This window comes from Vulpes lagopus, chromosome 15 (assembly GCF_018345385.1).
Source record: "Vulpes lagopus strain Blue_001 chromosome 15, ASM1834538v1, whole genome shotgun sequence".
Taxonomy (NCBI): Eukaryota; Metazoa; Chordata; class Mammalia; order Carnivora; family Canidae; genus Vulpes; species Vulpes lagopus.
In genome coordinates, this window is record NC_054838.1 from 29,646,720 (window position 1) to 29,659,242 (window position 12,523).

At 49.3% G+C, this 12,523-nt stretch overlaps 1 protein-coding gene across 2 annotated transcripts in view; it reads right to left on the minus strand.

Moving 5' to 3' along the window:
- TENM4 (teneurin transmembrane protein 4) overlaps positions 1 to 12,523 on the minus strand; it is a 731,611-nt gene that overhangs the window by 214,666 nt on the left and 504,422 nt on the right. For both annotated transcript variants that reach the window (XM_041730444.1, XM_041730443.1), the window contains 2 exons: positions 5,830 to 5,928; positions 4,403 to 4,638 (listed from right to left, as the gene is read on the minus strand). In XM_041730444.1, coding sequence (XP_041586378.1) covers positions 4,403 to 4,638; positions 5,830 to 5,928 — 335 coding nt within the window. The remainder of the gene's footprint in view (positions 1 to 4,402; positions 4,639 to 5,829; positions 5,929 to 12,523) is intronic.

Here is a 12,523-nt window from a genome sequence, read left to right on the forward strand (position 1 = left end):
ATTAATAAATAAATAAGAAAAAAATCTTAAAAAAAAAAGGAAACAGGCAAAGTGCTATGAGAAGGAGGTGCATGGGGGCAGCACACAATCACAGCTAATTATTAACAATAAAAGTGGCCCCTATTATCTTTACTACACTACACCGCACTGTCTTTTGTGGTGAAAATGCTTTAAAACCAATTAGCTGCTATAAAATAAAGCATTACTGCTGTGGCTGTACGAGTTTCACGGTTTGAACTTTTAACTAATCTTCCCCTCATGTTGTGCTCTCCTTATTTTGTTCTGCAAACAGATCTCTTGTCTTCAGAAAAAAAACAGCAGAGTATTCAGATACTTTAAAACCTTCACAGGGAGGATGGGTGAGTAAAGTGAGGCACTCACGGTCAGTAGCTACCTCTCTGAGCAAGGTGTCCTTTGGAGACAAAAATACACATCTTGTTTCTGGCAGGGTGCCCCGGGATTCTTAAGGGTCCTCGCAAGCTACAGTAGCCAAGTAACATCCCCCAGGGCGGGGAAGGATGGCCCAGAGGCTAGATTCCAGGCCCTGTAGCCCTGATGGGTGGTAAATGCTGGCTTGCGATTTTTCCATCTTCCTAGGAAAGTAACTGCAGATGTCTCTGCAAATGAACGGAAACTTTCAAACTAAAAGCCGAATGTCAAATGGATCTGTCAGGGTTCCCTCCAGATATGGCAGCCCTGAGCAGATAGCAGAGAAAGTTCCCGCCCTGTTTTTGCCTCCCCCGACCCACCTGCCACCCTGGTGCTGGTGAAGTGATACGATTCTTATCTGCAGCATGATAGGATGTAGAAAATAATTACAAATGAAAAGGTTATTCATAATTTTTAAATGAGTTAATTAGTAAACCCAGTCAGACTCACTCATTACAGTAATTAATAATTGATTATACTTGAAATTAAACACAATTTTTCATCAAAAATCTAATTAAATATCTGTGCTTGTGCCTGTTGATTAGATCAGTTGGTCTGCTGGAAAAGTCTTTGTTAAGGATATTTGTGCTCGGCTGAGACAATTAATTTGATTTTTAATAATTGATAGTTCCTTATGAGTTAGTCATCACGGCCTGTGATGATGGCCAAGCAACAAGGCACTCATCCCTTGCCCCCAGTAGCTGGAGGAGCCAAGCCCCAAGGCTGCCACTCCAGCCCTCGTGGAGAGGTAGGGCCGGCCTTGCACCTGCCACCTGTTCACCTGCATCGGCTTATTCCAGCCTTACTCGCGGCCTCCTGAGGTGATGGGTCTGGGCTATTTTCTGGATGAGGAAATCAAGGTTCAGAGAGAGAAGGGAGTTGCCTAAGGGTGAACAGCGCCTGGGTGATAGTCTGGGTGGCAGAGCTGGGAATGGAATCCAGGGTGGTCCGAGGCTGGGTGTAAGCTCCGAGTCTCCAGCAAATAAAGGGAACACCCCAGCCTTGCCTGTCTGACTTGGTCCTTGGATATTCAATCTATGGTCCAATCTTACTGTTTCTGCTGAGAGAGGGTTTTATCAGAAGGAAGTATTTATTCTGGGCAGGACGGTTATCAGTAGACTGACCACTCGTAACAGGAGACACAAATTCTCCTAAATCGAACTACGCCTTCTCTCCACCTACACTCCCACGGTCTCAGCTGAGGCCCTCGGCTTCTCCTGATCTGTTTATTGCGATAGGGCCTATCCTTCCTTCCTCTACACTTATCTTCCTAAAAGTCTGGGTACATCCTGCTGCTTCTCAAAACCCTCCAATAGCTCCCCACTGCCCATCCAGGGAGGTCTGTAAGATTGGTCTCCGAGGTGATCTTCCCAATCTAACCAAACTCTGCTGCATTAGCTCAGATATCCTTCAAATACTTCAAACAGACAACAGCCTTACCACCACACTGTCCTCTCTTGAGTTGGAAACTTCCGTGGGTTTGCCGTCTGCTCTCTGCATGTTTACTGCTGGCTAACTCTGAGACACAGGTTCTGCGGCATCTTCACCCTCCCCAGGGGGCCTCCCCTGGTGCTCTCGGCGTTGGGCATTCCATGGCCCCTGATCTGCCTCAATTCATTGCTGATGTAGCCATCTCCTCTTCTAAGTTACAGACAACTCAAGGGCAGGGACCCTATCTTTAGCCCTAACATTGAGCACAGTGCCTGGCCCAAAGCAGGTACTCTTAATGTTTGCTGAACGAAAAACAAAATTTCACAAAACAAAAATTCACAAAATCATGGATTCAAAGACTGTCAGTTTTGGAAGGAAAATTAAAAACCATCCAGTGGGAAAAAACTTGAATCTTATCCTTGCTATGTGGTCCTTGAGCTCTATTTGTAGCCTTCCTATGACAGGGAGTTCACTACCTCATAGTAGATCCTATCTAAATTTAGATTGCTGAACACTGACCCCATATTCTTATTCCATGGGAGAGGAAGAAGCCCATGGGATGCAAAACAGCAGAGAGTGTGTGCAGTTCTGCAAAGATTTATTCTTTCTCCCTGAATCAGGCTATGCAGTATAAACCTAAGACTTCAATGCAAGCTGATGTCTTTATGCAGTAAACGACTTGATTCCTGATGAACAGGGACGCTGCTTGTTTGGAAGTCTACTCATTTAGGAACATAACAATGCCAGTCAAAGACAAGAGCTGCACTAGTGGTTAGTGGGGACACAGCCCGGGCGCCAGAGAGAAACTTTCATGCTGAGTGATGGTGCTGGGACTTTCACAGTCCCCACCTGTAACCCAGTTACCTTCTACTGGGCCTGGGTGGGCTCTGGATTCTCCCACTTTGGCTATTCCTTTTGCCCACTGACCCACAATAGGGAGGGCAAATGCCTGCTATGTCATCAATAGTGTCTACTCGTTGACCATGACAGACATTCATAATCAAACAGAGACCCTTTCCCACTGGGCCTGAATATAGCCGCAGGATCCTTCTTAACACAGCTTTCTGGGCAGCAACAACTAACCAATCACTTGGAGAAAAGAAACATGTATGCCAACTCGGCCTTAGAGCCATGAAATTCTCTACATTCATCTTTACAAGGGGAACAGAGACTTGCCATAGCAAAGAAGGCTTATTATAGCTCGAGATATTTAAGTAGACCTCCCTGTTTGAGGGACTACCGTCTTCCTGATTACTTATTTCAGTAAAATTCAAAAGTCTTGAATGTTCCATCCATGCTCAGATCTCTTCTGCTGAACAAGTGGGGGCCCATGTGTCCTTCATCATTCCTAGTGACAGCATGTGCTCGTGTACTACCTCACCACACCACCCCTTTTCATCCACGATGACTCGGCTTATGACAGGGTCCTCTTCCACAATGGACGGCACTCTGTCTTCCTCCGCCCTGTGCCAGTACTTCTGTTTCTGTTTACTGGGTTTTTACTGGAAAAGTCCCCCTCGCTTACAGAATTATCTCAGAATTCCCCCGCGTGGGTCTGAGGCCTTCTCAAGCTGGAATGACCTGCCTTGAACCTCAGAATGATAGAATTTGAAGGTGGAAAGGATGGAGGGTTAGGCCAACCCCTCTGGATGCCTTAACTAACAGGCTGATTTGCACAGAAACAGCCGGGTCTACACGATGCCTGTAGATCTCTTCAGATTACCATCTTCCCTGGGAGCAGACCAAAGACAGGGATTGGAATGAAGCAGGAGACCAGGCTGTGTGGGAAATACACCAAAGAGCACCCAAGTGGGTAGCATCCCATGGCAGCAAAGCGGGGGCCAGGAGGAGTTTCCTCCAGCATGGAAGTGGCCCGGGGTCAGACAGGAAGGCCAGTCAGTGCTGCTTGGGGATCTCTGTGTGTCCCACAGCCAGCTCTCACTGCTCACCAGCAACCGCTGCTCCTCAGTTGGGGTCTCCCTGGGTCCTCGCTGGGGTTTCACTCTGCACCTTGGCTCTCCCACCCCACAGTCTCCTCAGACTGCCTTGCCTGACCCTCACCTTCAGACATGCTATCCTGGTTGAGTCAGCAGGTCCAATCTTTGCCAGTTTCCCTCTACCCCCAGGGTACCCCAAGTCCTTTCTGCTCCTCGCTGTAGCTATGCGGCACCAGCAGGAGAGGCCTGCCTGCCATCCACCTTCTCCATCTTATTATTTGTGGTGACTCCCATCTACGATGCTCACATCATGGATCACCCCCTCAAAGGCCAGTCAGCGAGTGCTATGCCTAACACTAAGCATTCAACATGACAGAGCAGCTACTAAGCTCCCTTCCTGTTGCAGTGCAGAGAGGAGAAGAGGGTCCCAGAGAGCTGACCATGACAGGTTGGGGGGTATATGCCAGCACCCCGGGGCTGCATGGCTCAGCATGCATGACTGTCACACCAGCAAGTTGGTTGTGGGACCCACAGGTGTGTTGGCTGCTACCTCCACCCTGGGGCAAAGGGGGACTGAGGGAAGCCAGCGCAAGGGAGGCGCTTACCCACAAAGTACGCCAGCAGGATGACCAGGGTGGCGGAGATGACGATGGCGCTCAGTGCTGCGCACTTCCAGTTACAGTACTTGGAGGGCTTCTTGAGGTTGAAGGCAGGCCGGGCAAAGGTGCTGCGGGGCAGGGGCCGGGGCGGGGGTGAGTACACTGTGCTGGACGTCAGAGGGTACCCTGGTGATGTGGTGCAGAAGAGCGGTGAGGTACCTCCCGGCTTGAAGAGGAAGTGCCTGTGGATGGAGAGAAGCCAGGGGGTGTCAGAGTCTGCTGACTCACCAAGACCCAGGTCAGCCTTCAGAACAGAGGCAGCAGTAGAAAGCATGCAGAGGAGCCTGGAGAGAGTCACCACAGAGAAGACGGGAGGGACAGAGAAGAGGAGAATCATGTACCAGAACACACAACAGGGCACACAGACACACGCTTCCACGGAACACGGATGGGATAGCCCTACCCATGGAAAAAACCACCCTGGCCAAGGCAGGAGCTGTTGCCAATGTGACAGAAGGCTGGGTGTGGAGATCTCTCTCCTGGGAAGGGATGGGGCTGAGATGCTGTTTCTTGGATATTATACTAGCTGCCCTCTAAAATTATTGGTAGTAACTTGGAAAGCATCTAAAATCATGTTCTGTGCCCTGGAGATCATGGAACCTAAATTTTTCTCCTCCCTCCAATACCTACTTTGCAGTGTACCTTGGTGGAGGCATCAAATACCATTCTTTTTGAAGGGGTGGGAAACCAAGAAACCCCCATTAAGTTCCATCATGGTTGAGTCTCCTAGTGGCTGTTATACAACCATTGACAGCAAATGCCTTCAGAAGCCAGATGCTGCCTTCCAAAACCCTGGTAAAAGCTGGGTGGGAGGACAGATGGGCAAATGCATCCTACAGCCTAGCTACAGTCTTTAGGGCAGCATGGCATCGTCAAAGTGCATGGTTGTGGCCAAATTAGGTGTCAGGAATCTCTTCATGGCTTGCCTTTAACCATGGCCCTGAGAGAATTTGTACACAGCCTGGGAAATGGGATGCACTGGTCGCATTGCTTCCTCTGGAATCTTAGAGCAATCTCGTACCTGCTCAGGTGCAAGATGCCTCAGGTCATGGAATAGATAGTGAGGGCTAACCAGACACGATACAGGGCCTGTGCTGCATAAAAATTGCTACGAGATGGCTTTCAGAATGGCAGAGGCAGCCAATGAGATGCTGGGAGCTGCATATTAACAATGCTGCCGTTAATATGCTGCAGATAGGCTATTCCAAGGATAAACTCTTGCAGGTTGAACATGGACTTGGGGATGGGCATGCAACATGGCATCATCACCTCCCACAGGAGATCCCAGGGGAAAGATCTCAGGGTCCACATGCAAGTGCAGGAGCCAGAGGGAGAGCGTACACAGAGAGGAGGACCATGGGAACGTCACCTACCCGTCACTGTAAGCCCCATCATGGCGGGAGGCGCTGAGAATGTCCATCTCAATGAGGTTGTCCTGTAATGTCCCTAGGAATGGCTGCTTGCCTAGGTTTCTACGCACACATGGAGACATGAATGAAGCAATGAGTCATGCATCGATGAAGGGGGGATAGTAGAGAAACACACAAAGTAGCTGTCTGGTGCAGCTGTGCGTGAGATCAGCAGGACATGGCTGCCAGGCGATGGGTCTGTGTGCAAGCCACATGTGCAAGGGGTCTGCCTGGCACGGAGCATCCAGAGGGAGCATTCTCTATACAAACCTGAATGTCTGGCAGTTGTGGCCACCAAATCACAGCTCTCACTGATGAAGACTGATTATGTATCAGGCACTGAGCTAGGCATGTTACATCCATTCATTTCAAGTCTTCAAAATAGGCTACACAAGGAAGGCATATCCCCATTTTACAGACAAGGAAACCGAGATGTGGAGAGGTAACAGGATCTGCCAAGGTTACCCAGCTAGTGAGGTTCAATGCAGGGATTTGAACTCAGGTTTATCTGTTTCCAAAGCCTGTGCTTTCTCTACTCGATACGGTGTACATCTGTTTAAACAACGGCTGAGATACTTTGTGAGTCCAAGCAAAAACAAAGACAAGCATTTGGGGCCAATGTCTCCTCAAGCAGTGGTCCTCAAACCCAGATAAGCATCAGAATCATCTGGAGAGCTGTGCTTTGCTGAGGCCCACCCCCAGAGATTCGGAGTCAGGAGGTGGGGGGAGGCGTGCTGAGAATCTGCATTTCTCACAAGCCCCCAGGTCGATGCTGATGATATTTAGAGCATCACGGTCCTTTAGCAGAGCAGGAACATCGGTGATGACCAAATGGTGAGGATGGCACCCCGCAGAAAACAGGGGCGGTGGCTTGGCTCCCCCCAAGTACACCGAGGGCAGTGCAGCATTTTGTGATATTACCTATTTCTAACGCAGAACAAGGACAGACACAATTGCCCTTTATGATCTCAACTATGCCAGCTAAGTGGCATGGTTCACACTTGAGTGCACTGGATCCTGTTTTCTGAAAATTTCAAGGACTGCTGCCCACTCACTTGCAAACCGTGCAGTACATCGTTTTAAACAAGCTGCCAGTGGCTTCAGCCTGTTGTGTCCACTTCAAGGAAGGGCAGAACTGCGGAGGGCTAATTTTAGGGTCCAGCCCTGTGAACGACCTTCCTGCCAACTTGGACCAAGTCTCGAGAACCAGAGGTCCCCAACTCAAGTCCCTATCCTGCCTCATTCTTGCTGTGTGACTTTGTTTTTGTTTTTTTAAAGATTTCATTTATTTATTCACAAGAGACAGAGAGAGGCAGAGACACAGGCAGAGGGAGAAGCAGGCTCCCTGCAGGGAGCCCGACATGGGACGCTTTCCCAGGATCACGCCCTGGGCCAAAAGCAGGCTCTAAACCACTGAGCCACCCAGGGATCCCCATTTGTGTAAAAACTTCAACCTCTTCCAATTTTATACTTCCTTCATCTGTAAAATGGGTATGAGGCTACTAAGTGCACAAAGTCGACGGGGGACGCACTGAGTAATGTCAGAAGAATTTTTAAGGGCTAAACAAAAATTACTGATGCTAATTTATGTGCATCATATTTTGATGAGTACTAGTATTAAGGAATATTATGGAAGTACTAATGCTAACCTACCCTACCTCCACCATATCTTATTCATTTTCCTAGAACACTGTGAGCATGATCTAATGTCAATGTTATTCCCCACAACAACTTTACAAAGTCAGCACTATCATCTTTGCTTTATGCTGGCAAAGCAAGGCTCAGAGAAGTCCTAACACAGAGTGAGCAAGAGGCAGAGCTGGAGTAGAACCTTGGACTGTCTGACCCCAGAGCTCAGGCTCCTGAGTTACTCTCCCTGTGTTACTGCCCAGCCTGTGGGTTTGCCCCCTGGCCAGCCTCACAGAGGAGATGAGGAGCGGCTGCAAATACCTTCCCAATGTGTCATTTCATTAGCATTCTTGGAGACAGTGAGAGCACAAGGCAACGCTCTTTGGCAGCTGGAACCAGAGCGCTGCCATGATGCTGGGGACCTCCCTTTGGAGAGAGTCCTGAGCTGTCTGGTACCCAGGCTGTGCTGGTGTTCGTGGCCCCGGGGCCTCCCACAGTGTCTCAGGGCAACTGCAGGGGTGTAGAAGCCTTTCAGAGGAGCCTCATTTCTGCCCCAGGCTGTCAGGCAGGCGAATCTGTCTCTCTGAGCACTCCATAACTGGGATAATCACTTCTTATGGAAGCTAAAATATAATCTAGATTGTGCCACTGCTCTGCTCCCAACCTTCCAAAGGTCCCATAAGAATAAAACCATAGTCCTTACCAGGCATATGAAATCTGGCCCCCTGCTACCTCTCCAGCCTCATTTCCTGTGTTATAGGCACACTGGCCTCCATGCTGTTACTCCAACCAGCTAAAGCCTTTGTTGTCATTTGCTTGAATTCCCTTCCCCCAAATATCTACATGGGCCATTCTTTCCCTTCTCACGGCTAACTGTAATAGCTCCCATCCTGTTCTTCCTAATTACCCCTGAACCCTTGCACTGTTTTAGTTTTCCACATAGGACTAGATACACACACACACACACACACACACACACACACACACACACACACCACACTTGTGTTTTTTCCCTATTCCAATTTCAGTTCCATAAGGGTAGAGCTCTTACCTGCCTCATTATCTGCCCATGTGCCCGGCGTCTAGGAGAGTGCCTGGTACACACTATTAGGCACTCCATAAATATTTGCTGAATACTGTGAATGATGGGGTATAAAAAGAAGCACCCAGTTGGTGTTTTCTTAAGGGAAGCACAGGTGTTTTATTATAATTTTCCCCATTTTCTGTAGTTCAGGAGGGAACTTCCACACTTTTCCACAGTCCACATGGCCCAGCCTGAGCAGGGTTTCTGCCCAGAGGCAAGGAGAGTTCATCGCTGGGCCCTGAAGCTGGCTTCATGGCACGCTCCCAAGTACACCCGGGAATCTGGCCTGCATCCTTCAGCTAGGATTGTGCTCTCAGACAGTCAGATGTAAACCTTAAAACCCATCAGAAACAAATAAATATATTCAGGGAAAAAAAAGACATAAAGTGGGATTTTCCAGTATCTGGATCGAGAGTGGTTTTTATTTTTACTTCTATGGTGTAAAGAGACAGAGCAGAGCATTCTCTCCAAAAAGCACAGACCTTTAGGACAAGGGAAGGGGCAGTGCAACACGAGAGAGGGTTTCTGGAGCGACAGGCTGTAGGAGATCCCCTGAAAGAGCTTCCACATGCACGCTAACTCAGGACCCTGGGGGGATACTTGCTGAAAATACTGCCAGTTCAGAATGCTATTACTGCCTTTAAATACCCCTCTTCTGTACCTCTGAACTTAATTCTGAGGCAGTTTGGCTTTGTTTGATTGATAAGGAAATTGAGGCCCAGGGAGACCGGTGTCTTGCTCCCAGGCACACAGCAAATTAGTGGCAGAGCTGAAACTGAAACCCAGGTGTCCAGATTCCCAGTTCAAGACTATGCTTTAATTCCTGTCCATCACCTGCTCCCCACTCTAAGGTTCCAGTTCTTCTGAAAAAAAAAAAAAAAAGTAAAAGCTATGAAGATTTCCTAATGGGGATCCATGCTGCTGAAGCCTCTTTAGGTCACCAGCTCACTGCACGGTCTCCAGCTCGCTATGGCTGGGAGCTTGGGAATGGACGCTGGATTCATTCGACTCTCACAGTGGGGGGTGCTGTTACCTCATTTTAACAGATATAGGCCCAGGTAGGCTGAGTGACTGCGCAAGATCATACAGCAACCAAAAGGTTGGGGTGGGACTCAAAAGCACATCTCTCCAACCTCACTGTCCCCAGCCACCTCTCAGGAGAGGGAGCACAGCTCAGTGCAGTACTGCTCCTATGGCTCCTCCTAGAGTGGGCAGGGCACCAGCTTCCCTCTAAGCCTGAGGGAAGGCCTTGGGCAAGGCCCTGAGCTGGGGCTTCCAGTTGCAGCCCACAGCAGGCAGAGCTTGCCTTCCAAGGACAGAACAAGTAGCGCTTGGGAAGAGAGTAGCTGAAAAGTTGCCTCTTGGCCTAAGCCTGCTGTCCTAGACCATGCTTCACCCACAAAGCCCTGGGACAGCTGCTCAGTAGAGCAGGACAGGCAGGCATCACACACACATTCTGTGGCTGACACCCTCAAGGTGGCTCAGGGTGGCTCAGAGATTTGGCCGAGACCACATAAAGACTTAGTTCTAGAGCTAGCATTTGAACCAAAAAAAAAAAAAGGAACTAGGTCTTCCAGGTCATGGTGATTCTTCTAAGAGGCCAATTCCATAATCCTATCTTTAAAATATATTGACAATGACTCACCCCTACTTCTGTCCCTGCCTTGGGCCCCATGCCCACAAGTAGAAGTATAACCTCTCTCCCTACAAGTCAAGCCCTTCACTGCTGACTCTCCTTTATGCGCGTCTCCACGAGACCCTTGTGTTTCCACGTCCCCCCAACTCTGAGCCACCTCCCCAGATAAGCTCTCTCAGCTCTGTGCCTTTGCACAACTGCCCCTCATCCCAGAATTCCTTTCTCACCTGCAAACTCCTACGGATCCAGGTCTCGATAATCAGGAAGATGGCACTGGAGAGTGGGCTAGGTGCATGGACCCTGGGGCCAGCTGGCCTGGGTACGGATCCTGGCCCTGACTCTTACTGGCTGTGGTTCCTTAGGCAAGTTATTTCACTTCCCTGTCTACAGATTCTTCATCTCTAAAGTGGGGATGATGAGACAACTACCTACCTGTGCAGAACGGTTAGCACAGCAGTCCTGACTGTCATCCTTTGAAGGTTCTGTTTATAAAGTTGGCCCTTGGGCTGGTATCTGGAACCAGAGGTTTTCAGGAGGGTTCTCACCATTAACTGATGAGTAGCTGACTCAGGTGGAAACTGTGTGTACAAACAATATGGTTTATGCTGAACACCTGCTTTCCTTCTAGGAGTCTGGAATTTGGGCCTTTGCCAGGCAGGAGGCACCTGTATCACCAGCCCTCAGGAGAAACCCTCGGTGCTGAGTCTCTGATGAGCTTCCCTCTAGGAGCTCCAGTAAGGACCCCGTAAGTGCTTGGTAGGATTGTTTCTTGATGTCCCCATACAGAGGGAGTCACACCCTCCTCTCTGCTCAGAGTATCGCCTGCCCCTCAAGGCACAGCATTATCCAGAGTGCCATATTCACCCATTTATTTACAGGTCTGCCTTCCTTATAAGATCATGAGTCTCGTATAGGACAGTGGCTGTGTTTTCTGCATGCCCGTGACTGAATCACCAAATGACATCCTAATTATCTGCAGTGCTTAGGAGTTGGCTGACCCACTAGAAGGTACTGTGTGCTATTCTGGGAACTCTACCAAGCTTGGGGTGGAGACCACCAGGAGGGCCTCCCATCCCTGAGGGATGGGCAGGGCTATTCCCCAAATTAAGCATGACCACAAAACGGGTCTCAGGCTTCCAAACCAGGCCTGGGATCAGATGAGCTAGAGCAGGGGTCTGACAGCCTCGTGCTCTGGCTTCCCCTTCATCTGACAGAAGCCTGACAGGTTATTAATGAGACAATCCCTATGAAATCAATTAAGTATTTGATGCTGCAGAGCGTGAAGAAGTGGACCAGGGTCTAGCAGACCCTGAATACAAAGATCCCACCAAAATGGACCACAGATGCATCTGCGGGCCTCAAAGCAACATGTGACCCCAGCTCTAAGAAGTCCCTCTGGGGACTCAGTTCCCCTTGGAGAGGGCCAGAGGCAGTGAGGCAAGTCTTCCCTCTTGCTTGTCCTCCTGCCTGCCTTTCTCTTCCTCCAGCACAAAATCTAAACCCCTCCTGGTTATTCTGCTGGCCGGTATGCTATTTTCTCAGCTATTTATTTTTTTACTCTCAACACAGACTCAGTTTGACAATTAGAGAAGGGCCTGTGACTGTTTCTCTGGCATCAGGGGGTTCCCCATTCTCAGGGGGCTTGGTAATAGCCATTGACAACAACCCCTTCTTACGGTGGGAGGGTGGGGGACTCTAGGCCTTTGCTCAGGCCAGGCCTCCCTCATGCCCTTCCTTCTTCCTAGCTCCACCTGGGGACTCCTGCTTGCTTGTCCACTGTCAGTCCCACAGCACCAGGCCTACTGGGAAGTCTTCCCTTTGCTGCACTCAAGTTAAGCAAGCCTTTTCATTCATTTGTTCCACCATTCATTTATTTAACGGTGGTAGTATTTTTCCAGCACCCCTCATGTGGCAAGCTGTGTTGCCTACTGAAATTCCAGCGGTGATTACAATGGATTCACCATGTGTACCTCTATCATATAGCCCTTGCCCTGCTGCAAGTCTGTTCTCTTAAACATATTACTGGCTGGGCACACAGTAGGCATTCAGTGACTATGTACTGAATGCCAAGCACCACGTGGTAGGTAAGCAGTTGATCCCTTACTGTGTGCTGAGACATTTTCAGACATTATCATATACAGTTGCTCCAAGAGCCTCAGGAGGCACTGCAGTGATTTAGGAGTGGCTGAAAAATCCTCAGGTGCATCTCCCTTTGAGAAGTGGGGCCTGTTGTCCCTCTCCTTGAAGCTGGCTGGCCAAAAACTGCTTCAGCCAACAGAACCATGGCAGATGTGACACTGTGCCATTCT